The 20,685-nt window shown below is 38.1% G+C and overlaps 1 protein-coding gene and 1 pseudogene across 3 annotated transcripts in view; both read right to left on the reverse strand.

Moving 5' to 3' along the window:
* Window positions 1-20,685, reverse strand: part of ANKRD44 (ankyrin repeat domain 44) — a 325,415-nt gene that overhangs the window by 68,246 nt on the left and 236,484 nt on the right. For both annotated transcript variants that reach the window (XM_082466993.1, XM_082466992.1), the window contains exon 17: window positions 18,963-19,074. In XM_082466993.1, coding sequence (XP_082323119.1) covers window positions 18,963-19,074 — 112 coding nt within the window. The remainder of the gene's footprint in view (window positions 1-18,962; window positions 19,075-20,685) is intronic.
* On the reverse strand, window positions 921-18,899 carry LOC309663331 (1-acylglycerol-3-phosphate O-acyltransferase ABHD5 pseudogene; annotated as a pseudogene). The gene has a single exon. The product of its transcript is annotated as a 1-acylglycerol-3-phosphate O-acyltransferase ABHD5 pseudogene (transcript).

Raw genomic sequence — 20,685 nt, forward strand, 5'->3', positions numbered from 1 at the left:
CCATTTTTCTATTGGGTTTCCTATTGTTTTCTTAATAGTTTTTAAGGCTTCTTTATATATTCTATAAGAGTTCTGTACATATTCTGGATACAAGACCTTTTTCATATCGCACTCTGAAGGTTGCCTTTACACTCTCCTAGTGGTGTCCTTTAATGAACAAAATTTTAATGTTAATATATTCCAATATATCCAATTTTTCCTTGTGGTTTATTATTTTTGTGTCTTATTTAAGAAATCTTTTCCTCTGAGTCATGAAGATGTTCTCCTATGTTTTCTTCTAAAAGCTTTATTATTGTAACTTTCACATCTAGATTTGCAATTCATCTTGAATTGTTTTGTAGATGATAAAAAAATTCATTTTCCCCATATGCATATTCAATTAAAATTTAGTGAAAAGACCCTTTGCCACGTTTATCATAAATCAGGATACTATATGTGTGGATCTATTTTTCAACTCTCCATTCTGTCCCATTGTAAGTTATCTATCTTCACTCCAAAGCATTATTATAGCTTCATAACAGATTTTGATATCTGAAAGTGTAAGACCCCAGGTTTTTCTTTTTTCAAGACTGCCCTGTATATTCTTTGCCCTTTGCATTTCCATATAAAATTTTAAATCAGCTTTTCAATTTACACACATATACAAAGCCCTACAGGGAGTTTGATGAGTCTGTGTCAGTTTGGGGAGAGTTATCTTTACAACATTGAGTCTTAATCAACGGAAAGAATATATTTTTCCATTTATTGAAGTATAGTTAATTTTTATCTGTAACATATTATAGTTTTATGGTATGGGCATTTAATATATTTATGCTACTGAAAATTGTAATTGTTAAAGTAGTATCTTTTTAAAATTTCATTTTCTGTTTGTTGTTACTGGGATATAGAAAAGCAATTGATTTTTTTTTTTTTTTTTTGGCTCTAGTTCACTGTTTTTATTTACATAACCACCTTTCTCCTAGACAAGCAACATTAAGCAAAACATAAGGCAAAGATGACTTGCTGGTGACCATCCTATTCAACTTTCTTTTGCGGAGGGTCTTCTCGGTAGTAGCCAGTTACCTCATGGAGCTTTTTCACAGTTTCAGAGAAGCTTTCCTTGTATTAAAAACAGCAAGAAAGTACTACACTTGATGGTAGTTACTGTCACATAGTTCAATCAACCTTACAGAATTTTTGTAATATAACTTCAAGTATGTAAGTTATTTAATCAACACAAAACTCTTAAAACAAAACAAAACAAAACAAAAAAAACCCCAAGTACTAGCTGACTTCTGGTGCGATGAGATATAACAGCACCACCGATTTTTATATTTTAGTGGTAAAAATGTAATCCAGCTTTAGCACCCGTCTACAAGAGTTAGATGAAAATATATGATTTGGTTTACTGGAAGGTAACAGTCTTAATGACCCCTCAGTGAGGAAATCTGTTCCTTCTGCTGCATGCTGGCTCAAAGAAAAGAATAGCAGTATTAATGGGGGAAAATAGGATAGACTTTTAGCTAAGGCTTTTCAGTACTTGAAATACTTAAGGATGGATCACATTTAAAATGGTGAACATGGCTTTGCAGCCTTAAATAGAGAACAGAGGAAAATCAGAAAAATCAATGCTAGAAATCAACTCCCATCTTTTTAACCAAAACCCTGTCTCAACACTCCATTTCAAAAACGAAGTGAAGCATTCTAAGAAAGTGACAAATTTTTACATAAAAACACACCGAATTTTGCTTAACTCTATCAGTTATTAGACATGGTATATATAAGCAAGGAAAATAAGGTGCACCTTTACATTATATAAAATAATAAACCCAGAAATCACTTTTTAAAATTGGCAATACAGACTGCAATATAAAAAATACTTGATATAGCAAAGTTAGATAGAAATAAAAATTTCAGTTGAAAAATTACAATATTTCAGTACAGCAGAGGGACAAATAACCTTTTATTAAAGCCACTAGATTTGGAGACTCTTGTATATTTTGATTTTGGAGAAAGGAAAGTCGTTCTTCTAGAAGGCACTAACTGGTTTAAATGTGCTAGCAGCTTCATAAAGAAAACATGGGGAAAGTACAGTCAAGAAGACTGCCTGGTTCTCATGTGAGATTCCTTACTCTGCGTCGCAGCCTGCAAATTATTGCTGAGGACCTGCATTAGCCATGTGCATTTCCCACATCATCTGCAGTGTGTTCAGTCCACAGTGTCACAGATCTCCTTCACTTTCTGGTTAAAGTCTTCTGGTTGATCTGCATACACATAATGCCCTGCTCCGAGAACGGCTATTGTCTTCACATATGAATGTGGTCGTAATGACTGGATGCTGGTGCCAGAATTGCCATCGATGCAGGATCGGGCGCCATAGATCACTGAAACTGGAATGTCAGGGTGCATTTTACCAATTCGCTGCAGCATTGGTCTTTTTGCCCATCCATAAGGGACAGTCATATTTCTGAATGCAGTCTCACCACTGGGAGTCCGGACATTACAGTGGTAAATGTATTCTGTCACAGTATCATCTGCAAACATTGAAGAATACTTCCGTTTGACATCAGGCCTTAAACACTGTACTAGACTTAAACCAAAGGGTCCTGCAATCCTGAGGCTGGCTGAAGGGTTAAAGGGAGTCAATGCCGCTCCCAAGGCTCTGATCCGAATTGGAATTGGTCTCTCTTCATCAGCAAGGTCTGGTCGCTCAGGAAAACCCCAAGGCTCCACTAAAATGAGATGACTAACCCTGCTTGATGGGTACTTCAGTGAGTAAGCAGCAGCCAGGAACCCACCGAGGTTGTGTCCAAGCAAAATCATTTTGTCCAATCCTAATGCACATCTCCACTCTTCAATGGATTCCACAAACTGATTCTCTACTTCTTCTGCATCATTGTCAAATCTGGGTCTACTACTTCGTCCAAAGCCCAGCAGGTCAAAAGCATAGACAGGTCTATTGGTGCAAAGATCTCCAAAATTCAGTGCCCAGAGTCCAAGACCTCCTCCAAAACCATGGAGGAGGACAAGTGGAGTCTTATTTGAAATATTATGAGAAAGCTTCAGTGTCCATATTTTATTTCCATTAGATATACGAACAGGTCCTTTTTTGTATGTGCAGGGGACACATTTTAAAATTTTCTCTTCAGCTTCTTTAAGGTGTGATGTTGACGTAGGGCACCATGTGGGAAGCCAACCAGTTAGCCATCCTGACTTCTCACTAGCGTCCGCAGAGCCCACCTCCACCTCCTCTGCCGCCATGGCCACCGTCGCCGCGCGAGCTTCCGGCCGTACTTCCAAGCCAGCTGCCAGGCCGACTGAGCAATTGATTTTTAACATATTAACCTTATATATGGTAAGATAAGGGCATTTATTTAGGTCATCTTTAATTTTTCTTAATAATGTTTTATAGTTTTTATAGAAAGAATTTATATAACATTTTAGATGCTGATGCAAATTAAAATATTTTTGTAAATGATATCTTTAAAAATGTGTATATCCTATTTGTTTTGCTGCTGGTACATAGAAATATAATTGCTTTTTGTATGTTGACCGTATACCCTTATCAATCCATCTTTTTTTGTTGTTGTTTATAAATTTATTTATTTTTATCTTTGGCTGTGTTGGGTTTTTGTTGCTGCGTGCGGGCTTTCTCTAGTTGCAGTGAGCAGGGCCTACTCTTCGTTGCGGTACACGGGCTTCTCATTGCGTCAGCTTCTCTTGTTGCGGAGCACAGGCTCTAGGCACATGAGCTTCAGTAGTTGTGGTTCGTGGGCTCTAGAGCGCAGGCTCAGTAGTTGTGGTGCACGGGCTTAGTTGCTCCGTGGCATGTGCGATCTTCCCGGACCAGGGCTCGAACCCGTGTCCCCTGCATTGGCAGGTGGATTCTTAACCACTGTGCCACCACAGAAGTCCTTCAATTCATCTTGAATTGAGTTTTGTATGTGGTGTGAGGTAGAAGAAAAGATTCATTTCTCCCTATAGGCATATGCAATTAACCTGCCACCTATCTTAATATCTGTAACTTAATTACATTTGCAAAGACCCTTTTACCACATAAGGTAACATATTCAAAGGTTTCAAGAATGAGGGCGTGAACATCACTTGAGGGCCATTCTGTCTACCACACTTTTATTTCCTTTTCTTCCCTTATTTCACCAGCTTGGACTCCCAGTCCAATGTTGAATAGAAGGGGAAACAACAGGCATATTTGTCTGTTTCCCACTATAAGGAAAAAAACCTTTCAATATTTCACTCTTAAGTATGATATGTGCCATAGACATTTTGCAGATAATCTTTATCAGATTAATGAAGTTCCTTTCCATTCCTAGTTTGCTAAGACTTTTAAAAATCATAAATGGACACTGAGTTTTACCAAATATTTTTGCTACATTGATGGAGATGTTTATGTGATATTTTTCTTCTTTTTCTGTTAATGTGGTAAATTGCCTTGATTAATTTTCTAATGCTAAACTACATTTGTATCCCTAGAATACTCCCACTCAATTATCTCAATTACCATGCAGGTCTTATCTTATTCAGTACATTGTTGCATTTAATTTGCCAGCATTTTGTTTACGATTGTCAGTACTTTTGAATGGACGTTTTCAGTCTAAAAAATATTCAGCCTAAAAAAATCTACCTTAAGCAACATAAGAACTGTAGATAACATTAAAAAAAAGAATAGATCTTTAACCCCAAGCCCTTTATATTATTCTGAATCTTGTCTACAGTGATCTAACCACATAACAGTTCTGTTTGCTTTTATCTAAAGTATTTTTGTGATATCTTTACCTAAATGAAATGAAACATGTTGAGGGTTGAGATAAGACAAAGAATCTTATAGAAACCACATACTTCCAACAGAAAAGTTCTTTCATTTATTGCCTGCATTTTTGGCAATTCACAACATATGCTGAGTCCATTGGGATGGAGCTGGGTCCACTTTGTAGTGAGCAGTACCCGGTATAGTATATGTTCTCAATAAACATGCAGTGAATTGAAAATGAAACCACCAGATGGTGCCACTGCAGGTGATAGTCCAATTTTTCGTTCAACAGTAAAGAATGTTATCTTTTTAAGTACTATCTGGAAAAATGTCTTGGGATTGTAGTTATGCATATACTAATAACTATCTACTCCGTCATCTCATCCTTGACACTGCAGGTCTCCAAAGTCACCAAATATTTAAATCAATGTGGCTTAAAGTTAACAGAAAAAAGCACTAGAGTTGAACTGGGGGATTCAGAGAGATGTTCTCTCTACATTTAGACTGTGAATCTTTTGTATTTTTCCAGCATTTAATTGTTTATTGCCCTGTGTTCTGCAAATTAAAACCTTTTAAACAGAGAAGGGATACCATACAAGATGAAAAGAGATAATGGATAATTTTAATGAAAATTAAAGTAGCCTAGATTTTGTCAGTCTGCTTAATTTTTTTTACCTCCCAGGGCATTATTAGTTCATTGATAAAATGTGAATGCTTATCTACAAAGGCTTTGATTATTAGAGAGTCTTTATATAACTCTGGGGCTTAATCACCACTGTAAGTTGGCATCTAAAACAAAAAGGCAGCAGGTCTCCTGGATTTCATACTATTTAAAATGTATTCAGTCCCCTATCCATTATCCACCTATCTATCAACAAAAATACTCATCTGAGAGCTAATTCAGTTGAAGTTCTGCACTGCAAAACATTTGATTGCATTAAGTGACAGACATACTGAAATGGTGACAAGTAGTCAATCCTGTAAAATATTCAGGGTCATGGGTGTTACATTTGATCAATTCCACTTGCTGAGCACATCCAGTTCTTTGTGTATTACCAGGCAAAACAGTAACATTGCCCTCATGTTTCCATGGTGACTTCTGAGAGCAATTCTTAAGTTTAAGTAATTCTCTTCTAGATGATATTCTTAGTTTACCCTAAATTACATTATCATTGTGTTAATTTACTTTCTGCCTCAGCACGAGGTGAAATTTATTTGCCTAGGACAAGGGAGGTTATATTTGAGAGGCAGGGGTAGGTTGGAGAGGGATGTAAAATCGGAGGGACATGGTAATATGATTAAAAACTGCAGAAAAAGAGAACAAAGGAAATACTAGATTTGAATACACTTTTTTTTAATAATTAAAAAAACTATGTGATAGTGGAAGTACCCTGCTTCAGAAAGGCATTTTGCTTACCTGGTCTTAGTCCCCACAAAAGCGGTGTAAACCAACATAAACGTATCTTCTGATACCATTTTTAATGTTAAATTACAGTATAAATTACCCACTCTAAGCATCAATTAACATTTTAGTGATTCTAGCTCAGTCATTAAAATATACAGCTTTAAAGAAAATTTCTACTGATTCAATTAAAGCTAATCTTGGTGGGATTCTGAAACTCTAGCTAAACACCACAGACTACTTCTGGCTAATGAACATTAAAAGAATCAACGCAGATTCAAGTAAGTGGGTAAAGAAAGCTGTTATTATTTTAAGCAAAATTAAAACAGATGGGAGAGACTGACACACATATATTCAGATGTGTGCCTGCCTCACGTTTAATCTTTTATGAATGACTGATCCCAGATGGTAATGGGATTCAGGAGCACAATTTGAGATACAGCATCCATTTTCCTTTTACTCCAATGTACGATGTCAGTTACAACTTTTCTATTTAGTGGATGATGCGAATATCGTCAAAAGGAAAGAAACCATCATGAAAACTTCTGATATTCTGAAAATGACGTGTTGGTCAATTGGTCTAACCAAGTCCAAACATCTACCCACATTCTCCATCATTCAACGCATTTCAGGTTTGGTGCTACTATCCCACATTCACACAAATGGGGAGGGGGGGTGGCGGTGATGAGACAAGAAATCTAGAGAGACAAACAGCAAATGCATTGCGTTGACGAGTGTCGGGTAATCTCTCATTAACCACTGAACCCAGAATGGGATGTGCCCTCCCCTGAACTCTCACAGCATAGCACCTGTACTCTTCTGGAAGATCACATTTTATTTTGGATAATGATAAAAATAACAAAAATACAAAATCCTAACAGACCAACAATACAGTTGACCCTTGAACAACATGAGTTTGAACTGCACAGGTTCAGTAATACGTGGACTTTTTTCACTAAATGCATACTACAGGACTACACGACCTGCAGCAGCTGGCTGAATCCTTGAATTGGGGGGAAAAAATGCTATGAAGTTGTCACTCTATGCTAAATGGCTTCCCAGTGATCAAGCGAATGTTATTGTTTACTATTAACAAAACTACTTTTCCAAGTACAGAATGGCCCACAGAATTTAAATCCAGTGATGTTATCACTTAGGTTATAGGGATCTGCTCATAAGAGAAAATAAATCTTAGTTATTGCTGAGTGGTTTGGTTTTTCTAAATATTCCTTTCAGCTGTTACAGATGGCTGGGCCTCTACCCTTCTTTGGAATCTCAGAAGGGCTCTTTGTTCTTTGTGGGCACCATCACCCCATGACCTGGAGGCACAGGTGTGTATGTGAGCACTTAGTCTGATTTAAAAATGCTTGGGCCTCTACATTTTCTGTTACTGAATGAGGGTCAAGAAGGGAAGTGATTATCAGAGGGACCTGGTCTAGACCTCACAAGCCAGGAGGCCTTGGCGGCTGCCAAGAATAAAGTGTCTTTGGAGAAACAATCTTGCTGGGAAGTCCCTCCCCCTCACTCCCACCCACTCCACCCCCAGCTGGAAAGGGTCATCCCTGGCAGCTGCTATCATAAGAAGAGTGAGGCCAAGCTGACAGCAGCTGTTACAAACATACTGAACAGAGATTTCAAGAGGAAGGCTGGGCCCAAGTAAGAGTGCTTATATGAAAATACTTGAAGTCCAGGGGTCAGCGCTGCAGATTTCCAATAATGGCACGTACTTCAGAACTGTAGCTGGGGTGGTTTTACCCCTCACAGGATGGGGAATGCTATAAGGTAGTTCTGTTCTCCTGACAGAAAAAGAAAATGCAGACTGCCTTGCGTAAGGCTTTCCAGAGAAATGGATGACACAGACATAACTGGTACTGGTACAGTCTGAGGTCCTCCTGCTTCCCTTTGACAAAGCTGAAACACTGCTCATCTCAGTGATATCTTGTTTGGACATCACTGTCTTGGTTGATGTGAATTCAGATCCTCTGAGACAGCTTTGTCTTTTAAAGTCTGGAGTTTGCCAGTCCTCCAGACAGTAGAGCATACGGTTAAAAGCCTGGAATTTAGAGTTAGATAAACATGGGTTTGAGTCCTGCTTCTATATCACACCAACTGTAAGACCCAGGGCAAGTTACTCCATTTCTTTGTACTTTAGGATACTCATGTGTGAAACATGGATTAAAAACAGGAGTTATTTCACAGTGCTGTTGTGAGAATTAAATGAGATGATGTAGGCACAGGGTCTAGCCCAATATGCTTACAATAAATGTCCATTATTATGACTTTATTAAAAATAGGCAAGGTTGTTAAACTTGTCCCCCATGAGAAAAGGCTTTGAAAGAGAATTAGGGCTTTGTTTTGCGTGAGGGATTGATTCTTTCAAGGACCGAGGGTCTGTTGACCTTATACTATTGGTCAAAATTCTATGAAATTTGGTGCCATAAAGTTCAGAACCCACTCAGGTTCCAGAAAGACCTCTGGATGGGGCTATCTATAAGGCCATTTGACAGATGAGCCTGGACCTTGGAGAGGATTGAGGTTAGAGATACAGATTTGGAAGTTTCTTCCAGGGGAACTTGAGTGGGCTGCGCTGTGCAGTGGAGCCATTTTTCTAATGGCTAATGATGTTGAACATCTTTTCAGGTGCTTATTTGCCACTTGTTTATCTTCTTCAGTGAAATGTCTGTTAGTGTCTTTTGCTCACTTTCTAATGGGTTTACTTGTTTATCTGTTGAGTTTTGAGAATTCTTTATATATTCTAGATACTAGTCCTTTCTCAGACATGTGGTTTGCAAACATTTTCTTCCGGCCTTCAGCTTGTTTCTTCATTCTCTTAACAAGGTCTTTCACAGAGCAAAAGTCTTTAATTTTGATGCAGTCCAATTTATCAATTTTTAAAAAAATTGGTATTAAGAATTCTTTGCCTATTAAGACTTTTAGTTGGTATTAAGACTCTTAGTCTTAGATTCTGGAGATTTTTTCCTATGTTTTATGTTTTACCTTTAAGTCTATGATCCATTTTGAGTTCACTTTTGTATAAGGTGTGAGACTTAGATTAAAGCTCACTGTTGTTTGCCTATGCTGTCCAACTGCTCCAGCACCATTTGTTGCAAACTCTACATTTCCTCTATTGAATGCCTTTTGCACCTTTGTCAAAATTAGTTGGGTATATTTGTGTGTGGCTATGACTGGGTTGTCTATTCTGTTCCACTGATCTATGTATCTTAAGACTGCCAATACCTGACAATCTTGATTACTGTAGCTATAAGTCTTGAAATTGGGTAGACTGATTTCTCCCACATTTTCTTTCTCAAAATTGGTTTAGCTATTCTAGTTCCTTTGCCATTCCATATAAAGTTTAGAAAAATATTACCTCTATTATAAAAAACCTTGCTGTTATTTTGATAGGAATTTCATTAAGCCTACAGATTAACTGGGGGAGAACTGACATCTTTATTTATGCTGAGTCTTCCAATCCATGAACATGGTCTCTCCATTATTTTATATCTTTTTTGATTTCTTTCATCAGCATTTTGTAGTTTTCAGCATATAATCCCCATATTTTATTTTTTGGGGGGCAGTTATAAATAATATTGTATTTTTAATTTTTTGTCCACACGTTCATTTCTAGTATACTGAAATGCAATTGATTTTGGTATGTTTGTCTTGCATCTTGTGACCTTGCTGAAATCATTTATAATTTCTAGTTGTTTTTTCTTGATTCCTTGGGATTTTCTATGTAGACAATTGTCAGCTGCAAAGAGGAAAAGTTTTTTTTTTTCCTTTCTGATCTTTATGCCTTTCACTGCTTTTTCTTGCCCTATTGCCCTGGCTAGAACTTCCAGCACAATGTCAAGTAGGAGCAGTGAAAGCAGACATCCTTGCCTTTTTCCTGATTTCAGGTGAAAATATTTAGTCTTTTACCATTAAGTACAATGTTAGCTGTTGTTTATTAAGTTGTTAAATGCTCTTTACCAAGTTGAAGAAGTTCCCCTCCTTTCTTTTTTTTCTGAGAGTTTTTTGAAAATTGTTAATGGGTGTTGAATTTTGTCAAAAATTTTTTCTACAGTGTTTGATACAGTCATGTGATTTTTCTTCTTTATCCTGTTAATATGATGAATTACATTGATTGATTTTCAAATATCAAAATAGGCTTTCCAGGTAATAAATCCCACTCAGTTATGGTTTATAATTCTTATTGAATTCTATTTGTTAATATTTAAGGATTTTTTTGCATATATATATATATATATATATATATATATATACTTCTTTTTTTGTACTACCATTGTTTGCTTTTAGTATCAGGGTATTAGCTTCACATATGAATTAAAAAGTGTTCCCTCCTCTTCTATTTTTCAGAAGAGATTGGGTAGAATTTGTGTTCATTCTTCCCTAAATATTTGGTAGAATTCTCCAGTGATACCATCTAGACCTAGAGATTTCTTTTGGGAAAGTTTTAAAATTCAACTTTTAAAATAGTTATACACTATTCAAATGATCAGTACTTCATATTGGTAAATTGTTGTAGTTTGTGTTGTTTTATAAATTGGTCCATTTCACCTAAGTTGTCAAATTTCTTTGCATAGAGTTATTCATAATATTCCTTTATTATCTTTTTGATGTCTGCAAGGTCTGTAGTAACATACCCTACTTCATTTGTTGATTTTTCAAAAAACCAGGTCATTGTTTCATTGATTTTCTCCATTGTTTTCTGTTTTCAGTTTTATTTATTTATGCTCCCATCTCTATTATTTCCTTTTTCTGCTTATCTTGAGTTTATTTTGCTCTGCTTTCTTCTAGATTCTTGAGGTAGAAACTTACTGAATTGAGACTTTCCCTCTATTCTAATGTAAGCATTTAGTGTTACAATTTTTTTCAGCACTAATATGTGTCCCCAAATTTTGATTTGTTGTATTTTCATTCAGTTCAGTGTAGTTTGGGGGATTTCCCTTGAGATGTTCTCTTTGACCCATGGATTATTTAGAAGTCTGTTGTTTAATTTCCAAGTACTGGAGATTTTCCTGGTATCTTTCTGTTATCGATTTCTAGTTTTACTTCATTGTGGTGGGAGAACACACTCTATATGATTCCAATTCTTTCAGTTTTGTTGAGGTTTGGTTTATGGTTCAGGATATCATGGGCACTTGAAAAAAATATGCATTCTGTTGCTGGGTGGAACAGTCTATAAATGTTGATTAGGTCATCTTGGCTGATTATATTATTGAGTTTTTCTACACGCTTGATGATTTTCTATCTAGTTGTTCTATCAATTGTTAAAAGAGAGGTGCTAAAGTCTCCAACTATAATTGTGGATTTCTCCATCTTTTCAGTTCTATCAGTTTTTGCTTCATATATACTACAGTCTGTTGTTTAGTGTATATACATTTAGGACACTCTCCTTGAAAGTTCCAATCTTTATTGGGCTGCTTTCCTGATATCCTTTTCCTTGGGCCCCAGCTGGACTGCCTTCCTACCCTCCTCAGCCCTGCCTAATGGGTCTGTAATTGCGTAGGAAGAAAAGAAGAAAGGAAGGGAGAGAAGGAGGGAGGGATGGAGGGGAAGGAGGAAGAAAGGAAGGAGAAAAGGAAGGAAGGAAGGAAGGCCAGATAAACTTCTTTTAGGCTAATGTTTAAGTTATATTCTCTTTAAGAAATCTTCCTTTCTGCTACATCATTGAGTCCTTAAAGCTCTCATATCAGGAGCAATGATTCCTCTTCTTTGAATCCCTTAGTGCCGACTAGCTAGTTATAAGAAATTACAGGAAGTGTGTATACATGTGTGTGTACGTGTAATTTTAATTTTGTAGATGTCTTCATACCAATTTGACGCATCAGTACAGCTTTTTAGATCTTGAAGAAAAAAAAATAAAGGAGAGGTTGCAATAAAATTTGGAGTTGGTGTTGGGAAGTAATCAAATCTACAGAAAAGGCCAAGCTACAGAACAGTACATTTTCATTTTCTCTCTCACCTGTGGATTCTATGAAATACCTTCCTAACAGGATAGTCACCATAATACTTATAAACTAGCATTTAAGTTTTACCACTAAGTCAGGCTTTATCATTCACAAGTGTGATTCATTTTTTCAACAATTTGGTACCTGATAAGTGCTTGGCATTACTAGAACCTATGTCTTATAAAGTTGATATTTAAGTTCGCATATATTTAAAGCGTAATAGTTTTTTTTTCTTTAGAGCTGAGTGTTAATCTTTCCTAAAATAATGACTCTAAGTGTGTGACTTTGTACTGAACCAGTGAGTCATGGGGTATAATCAAACAATAACTTTATTCTCCCTTTCCTATACCTGGTATAATCTTTATGAGACTACTTCTTTTCCTGCCACCTCAGATAAAATCTCCAACAAATAACAAAAAGTTCTCCAGGCACTTTAGTCACAAACATAACTTCATGTCAGTAATTACAATGTCTGTTATGTAGTAACAAACCCTGAATGCTTTTTAGCACCCAAGCTCCTCTCCGCCTCCCCCAGTGGGGAAAGGAGACAAGGCTGACTTCTCTCTTTCCCAGACTATGGCTTCTCCTCCTCCTTTCCCCTCTTGGCTGCCTCTGCCTCCCTCAGGACTAAAAAGAAGAGGGAAAAGGAGGACACCAAGGGTACAGGGACAATGGTCTTACTGACTGGCACCCTTCTGGCAGTGATCCTCTGACTGGGTCAGATGTTTAAAACTGTCTCTCGGATGCTTATTTAGGTTCTCCAACAACTTCCCAACTTCCCTGGGTGACTGCCCCTCTCTGCTGGTAGCTCACATTCCCCTCTCCCCAACCCCAGGCATCCTACACCTCCCCATACTTCCAGGCAGCCCTCTTGAGTAGCATCCAGGAGAACTCCAGGCCAGCTCTGGCCCTTGGCTCACATTTGGACATTGGGAAACATACACTCTTGACCTATCACTGGTGGGGGTAGAGTATTTCTCAACCACAGCCCTCTTTTTATTTAACTTCCCAGCAAGCAAGCTCTAATCAGAGCCATTCAGTCTTTAGATTCATCACATGCCAGTCCGCTCAGCCCCCTAAAGTGTGTGGAATTCATATCAGATATCCAAGCAATCTCCTTGAAGCTTCTCTTACTGGGCTTGGGATCAGGATTTCTCCCGCGCTATAGGGGCAGGGGAGTGGTGATGGGATGTGAAGCAGAACTATCTCCAAAGAAATCTGCTCTCTGATCTTCAGCCTCTTAAATGGGCAAGGGGGCCATGGGTTGAAAACTAGTATCTGACTTTGAAATGTGGGGGCAATGGCTCCACTGTCCTGAGCACTCAACTGAAGGTGAAACTGAAATTGTTTATTTTAATACATCCTATTGAATGGTTCTTTCATCAGTTGCCAAATTCATTCATGGTAAAGCCAAAAAAATTTCTTTTTTGCTCTATTACAAAGAGATAAGTGGAACATTTTGTCCCAAAATATTGTCTACTCCAATGTTCTGAACATAGACTCACATCCAAATTCTGATTCAAAATTTGTGGGCTTATATTTTTATTCACAGCAGTGAGGAGGCTGCCGACAGCAGCAAAGTATCTGTGCCCACGCCTCTGCTCCCTCCCTTAATGAGAGTTCCCTATAAGATTTTATGTTTCTCTTCAACTGAATTAACTAGAAGAAAAAACAAGACTAGCATTGTTGAAGTTTCCACTGCCCACTGGAAGTCCGCCTGCTGGGAGGTCATGTTCACCCCCAGTTCCATCTCTTAGCAGAACCTCTGGGGACAGAGAAAAGCCATCAGAGACTTGTTTGGGGCTGGGGTTCAAGTTCACAGGGTTTTCATCGTGTCCTCAGCTGACTGCTAAGTAGCTCTCCTTTTCTTTTTTTTTTTTAAACCCCTCTTCTATATCCTGCTTTCTCAGTCTTGAGAAGCTTAATTAGACACTGCCAATGTGAGTACATCTTATACAAAGCCAGGGGGTAATGGTTTCCTAAAGCCCTACGATAAATACAAGACACATTTAAAAGCAGCATAATTTCAGTGTTCAGTTGCCCCAGATACAACTGTCTTCAGAGAATCCCAGAAATTCCTAGAATATACACACAGGGGCATTTGTCACCCCCATAAACTCTCCCAGTTGAAGTTCAAATTAGCTCATAACAGTGAAAAGGAGAGAAGGTCCCAAGGAAGCAGCCAAATTCCAAGTGATTTGGCATGGTAGAATCTTGGACTGAGTTTAATCAGAGGCCTAGAGTTTTCAAACAATCTCTAAATTTCCATAGATAATTTATGTAATTATATTGGCACATACATTTTTCCATTTCAGTAACAAAGCCACAAAGATCTTTCTTTCATAGACAAATTTTTAATGTTGTAAGAGAAAAACAGTGTGCCCATATAAACTCACAAATTCCAAATAGGGGCACGACTCTGATTTTTCTCTCCAGAGTCGGTAAGAATGCATTCCAGATAAAGGAAAAGGGAGGCACAGAGCTCTCCTTTGCCAACTCCCTTCCTCCACTCAAACATAAGTTTTATTCAGACACAAGATGCTTTATTAGCCAAGTCTCCTCTGCTCCGCTTTGATATTTTGATCCCAATTGAATATGACTGATGACAGCTCTCAGCATACACTTGCGGGCAGATTTTTGCTTGCACACACGGAACGTACATCTTTGATCAAGACCAGCTGAAAACACTGGCCTAAGTAGCCAGACTTGGCAGAATTCTGAACTTGTTCTATCAAGGCTAAGGGGTTCACCTTACTTTCTAGAAGTTTTTTGCTCATTGAATGAATTCAATAGTGCTTTGTATAAGGGAAATAGAATGAAAACAACTTAAATAATTTCTGTTCCTTTTTGATTATAGCAAAATGGACTGAACACAAAGGATGGTTTACAAATTCTAAGCTTATGATCACAGACAGGAGCCGTAAACCACGAATGCCAAGTAAACACACACTAAGAGTCAAATAAAATATGCATCAAAATTAATGATATGCGTAATCACAGTAATTGCTCTCTGGGAAAAGAGGCAAAAGACAAATTTTACCAACCTCACAAATCAGCTGGCTCTGATGCCACCCATCTTTTTTAATCCTACTCCTACTCCAAAGCACAAAGGCCCTGGTCTGCTATGGGAGGCCCAGGGGCCACAAATACTCATTTACTCTCTCCACACCTTCCACAGGCCAGAAACATAGGCTAGGAAATGTGACATAAAGAAAGGTCTCCCTGGAATTTACTGGTGGTCCAATGGTTAGGACTCTGTGCTTCCACTGCAGGGGGCACCGGTTTGATGCCTGGTCCTGGTCGGGGAACAAAGATCCTGCATGCCGTGCGGTGCGGCCAAAAAAAAAAAAAAGGTCTCCCTGAATAATTCTTGTTCAGAGGCTCAAGTAAGCCATTCAGAGCTACCAGAATCATGTCTTTCGTTGTCATAATTCTAGCATCTAACACAGAGTCAGGACCAACTTGTAAAACAGATAACCCCCTAGGAGGACTGAGGTGTTTGGGTCATGAGATAAGGGAGATTGGCATGGTGGTGGTGAGTCTTAGGAACGTACCTCCTCCTAGTGCATATTGGTTAAGTGGCTTGCTTTCCTAACACCTAGTACTCAAAGAAATGGGAGTTTTAAGGAATATGAGTGCACTGAGGTCCTCGTCGAGAGAGAAAGTTAAAGTTAGAAAAGATGCCCTTCAAAAAGCCCACTTATTGTTCAAAAACAGTCCTTATTTTCATCACAAGGAAAAAAACTTTTTCTTCCTTTCTCTCTCTCTCTCTCTCTCCTTCCTTCCTTCCTTCCTTCTTTCTCTCTTATCTATATGAAATGATCGATGTTAACTAAATTTATTATGGTACTCATTTCACAATATATGTAAGTCAAGTCACTATGCTGTACACCTTAAAATTATACAGTGCTGTATGTCAAGTATGTAAATAATTTCCAAGAATCATTATTGCTTTGTAAATCACAGTGTTGATCTAATCAAGGGGATAATTTCATTATCATATAGCACTTGTGAAACTTTCTGTAGACAGAAAACCTTTTCATTGGATAACAGAAATAATGGCCCTGAAAGGGCTTTCCTGAAAAATGAAAATAATGTCCCATATATTATTTACATAGAAAAAAGGTGTTATGGGGAAATCATTATCAGAATTATTACACTATGGGATTAAAGATAACTCATCAAAGTACTTTAAAACAGCACAAGTTATCAAGACTATAATAACAATCTTTGAAATAAAAGTTCATATGTCCAATGATGACATATGGTTTTCATAGAGAAAACCAATTAAAGACAGCTGTGTCTTAAGTAAACTTTGGAATGCAGGCTCATATGAGTAGATACAGTAGTAAACCTTCACTCTGCCACTGATTCACACACACACACACACACACACACACACACCCCACCCACCCACACACAAACACTCCTTTCTTTGTGGGATCTAAACACAAATCCTATTTGCTGATAGGTCTAGATCAACTTCCATTGCTGGTGTTAGAAAGAAGAAGTGATATTGCCTTATATCTTAACCAAGTCCTACCAAGATTTTGCCCTATGTTGAAAAGCTTTGGATGGTGCTAGAGCTTTGACCAGCAATGGAAGGCAGCATGATGTGGTAAAAAAAAAAATTTTTTTTTTAAATCAGGAATCCTGATTCATGGTCCCACTTCCTCCACTGACCAGAGTTATGACTTTGGACAACCCAGTAAATGCCCCTGTGGTTTGGTTTGTTCATCTGTAAGATAAGAGATTGCCCCTGGGCCGCTTGTGATTCTACTTTAAATTCAACTTATAGAAGGCTATGACGTCACTGGCTTCCTACATCTTCCTATGGAACTGGGGGGTTTTAAAATATGTCCACAAATTCTTTGATACTCCTGCCCTTGGAAGGTGGCATCTACTTCACCTCTCTGGATTTTGTGACTGCGGCAATGAACAGATGCCGCAGAAATGTGAACTTCAAGGCTAAATCGTTCATAGTAATATGGTCTCTTTCTTTTACTTGCTCACACTCTCACTCACACTCTCTCCCAGGGCAGATACCTTTAGCAACCTGAGCCACCAGGTAAGATATCCAGCTATTCTGAAAACACCATACACTAGAGAAAACCGCATAAAGAAACCACATAGAGACGGAGAGAAAGGCCCAAGGAACGTCAGCAATTCGATTCTTTCTACCCATGTGATTGACAAATGAGAGAAGAAGCCTTTGAGGTTATGCCAGCCCCCGACACTGTAATCTCATAGGATATTAACTAGAACTGCTCAGCTAAGCCACACCTGAATTCCTGACCAGAAACAAAGACAATAAGTGATCAGTGTTGTTTTAAGCCACTAACTTTTAGGGTAATTTGTTATGCAGCCACAGTAACGGGAAGAGGAACCATGATGGAATTAAAACTGGAGAGAAAAAAAATGCCACCCCCAAGGTCAAGCAAAGAAATCTTTAGCATCCACAAGAACCTCAGGAAAAGCAGACTTGGAAGTCTGCAGAAATGATGAAGGTAGGTACAATTCACCAATAAATGTCACAAAAATCAATACCAGAATAATCATCTTTTTATTTCCAAACTGGGTGATCTTTATGAACATTTTCCCACATTCATAGTTAAAACAAATATAGTAAGAAAGACCTCAAGTGGAACCATTTGAAAAACCAGCAGCAAGGCCAAAGGTAAAGGACCTCACTGGGGCATCGAGTCATTTCTATGTAGGCGCTCACACCATTGCTTGCGGGCTCCCTGCCGCGTGCCTTTCTCAATAAACTATGCAGTTGATGAAGGGCAAGTGTTTCACCAAACACACCTTCAAATAACTCTGAAAAGTAGGACTTCTCCTTTAAAAGAACAAGGAAAACAGTTGGAGTCCAGTAAGGAAGGTGGCACCTATCATTGGACCAGAGACGGTGAGTTTGGGATACCCCATGTATCCTGGTGAAGCTGAACCAAGGGTGATGTTTAGAAGACGGCAAATGATGGCCTGCAGGCAGGATTCAGCCACAAACCCATAATTTTTCTTTCTAGCCCACCCAGTGTTTTCAAAACAGGAAATTCCACACAAGAAGTCTAGATTTGTAGCTTCTCTTGAAACAGTGGAATTCTAGCAAACCTGGGTCTGCAGTACCATCTGGTCTCCATCAGCTGCAGCTGACTAGCTGTTTCTCCCCTCAGACAGAACATGTCCTCTCTATTTGCCACAGTCCCCACCACTCCCTATTATCCACACCTGGGCTCACTTCACTTGTTTTTTATATTCCTATGCCTGTAGACATTTGCGTTTGCATCTGGTAAGCTACACCAACAGAGGAGTTTCAGACTCCAAATCAAGTGTTTCTTGATCACTAATGGGTTTGAAATTTGGGGTGGTTTAGAAATTCCAGTAAATTCTGCTGTGATACCCTTGCCGATTTCTTTCCCCAAACCACAAATGTGGGACTATAACAAACCCATATGCTTAATGGTTCTGTAAGTCATCTTATGACACTGTTACTGGATATTAGGGTGCTAAGTGTGACTCTGGAAATATATACTAAGCTTATTTGATACATCCAAATTATCTTCAAAATACAAACTGTGTCCACACCAGGGTCTAAAATTCCTAGTCCAAGTTAATGCGGAAAAGAATCAATTGTTAGTCAGCTCTGAGATTAGAATGGGCAGAAATGCAACAAAAAGATCTACATATTGTAAAGGGAAACAATTTAATAGCTTAGCACAGAATATCTTCCAGGTGAGTTCCAGTGGGGACTGAATTAGGCAGTGAGGGCACATGTGTTGAGAGATTGAGACCAGCGTTTTCAGGTTTGGGTGTATGTGTGTTCGTGTGAGAGAAAACAAATCAAGACAAAACAGCTCACCAATTCCAGACACTGTCTGTGGCCATAGGCAGCAGCATAATGTATGCTATTGTAGCCTTCCTTGTCCCGGATAGATGCATTTGCATCATGCTGAAGCAGAAACTCTAGACATCTGTAAGTATAAAGATGAGATGTTATTTCAGAAAACATCTCTGGACCAAAAGGGATAATTAATGTAAATGTTCTCTTATTATGAGTGTTCCACAAAGCACTTTGTGAGCTGAAGTGTTTCTTTAAAAATCCTACAGCAATGAGGGTTTATGTACTGGATGTTTTATGTGTGTTTTCTGCAGCTATCTTTATTTCAGCTTAAATTTTTTTTTTTTTTTTTTTTTTTTTTTGCCAAGCCGTGCAGCATGTGGGATCTTAGTTCCCTGACCAGGGACTGAATCTGCGCCCCCTGCAGTGGAAGCGCAGAGTCTTAACCACTGGACCACCAGGGAAGTCCCCTATTTCAGCTTAAAATAGCCATTCTAGAGTTCAGGAAAAGCTTTAGGAACTAGAGGGTAATTAAGTTTTTTTTTCCCTTCTCATCTTAAGGTACAGAACCTGCCTGTCATCAAGATTACTGAATAATAAGTTTTTGAGCTCCACGTTCAAAAGACAAGTCCTCAGCATAATAAAGAAGTGGTCAAGGCATTGCAACCGGATAAACCTCAAGAGAGGGGGGTTTATTTTTAACCTTGCTACTGGAGACTCTGAGATCAAAAGGTTGGAAAAATAAATAAAATAATAAATAATAAATTTTATAATAATAAAATTTTAAATAATATTTAAAATAATAAATAATAAAAGCCTTTTCTGAAACAGTTGTAATTTTTCTGAAAAAAACACCATCTTTGCAATAGGTAAGAGGAAGGGGAGTGGCACCACCTCTGCTGAAGAGCCCCAGACTCCAAGACACAGGTACTCGGGGACGTAATGTGTTCTGTTCAGGGCGTGTTGCAAATGGGACCACCCTGCTGGTCAAAGAGGGAAGAACTAGACAGGGAGCACCGTTCCACGATTTCGGTTTTATTTCTGTGACAGTGGGACAAACGTGTCCTCTACAAGGCCAGGCTGATTCAATTTCATACTCAAATCAAAACTGTAAGATTCTAAATATAAGCTTGTATATTAAATAAGACCTCCAATGGAAAATTTCTATAGTTTACTCAAAAACCTTAAAATGACACTTACCTAAGGCAAAAGGAGTAAATAAATCACACACAGAGAGAGAGATTAAAACAGACATTTTAATTTCTAGAAAACCTGATGAAAGAGAAATTTTTTAAACCAAATACCTACATATCACATGATTCATCCATAAAATTCTCTGTAATAAATCAAACTATTATTGGAGTCCTGATATACCAGGCTGTCTTTGGTGATTTATACCTTAAAAGGAAGTCTTTTTTTATTTTTGTAATTAAATGCCCATGGACTGAATCCTAGGTGTGACTCATTTTAAACTGAATTTGGCTCTTGAAATAAAATCACTCAGTAGGAATAGCATTCTAGTGGACACACAATTCCCAGCTTCTGAAAGGATTATACTCTAAAAATCAGTTGATAAATTTAATATGTAATTTGGAAAGTACTGGGATTACTCCCAAAGAGCTATTTAATGCAGAATATAGCTGAACTATAGCTGTCAACAGTACTATTAGAAATAACAACAATACTACAGAACGTGAATATTCTCCACATTGTTCCTAAGGGCAAATGAAATCCAGTTTTCACT

The sequence above is a fragment of the Balaenoptera physalus genome (genome assembly GCF_965194825.1).
Source record: "Balaenoptera physalus genome assembly, chromosome: 6".
Taxonomy (NCBI): domain Eukaryota; kingdom Metazoa; phylum Chordata; class Mammalia; order Artiodactyla; family Balaenopteridae; genus Balaenoptera; species Balaenoptera physalus.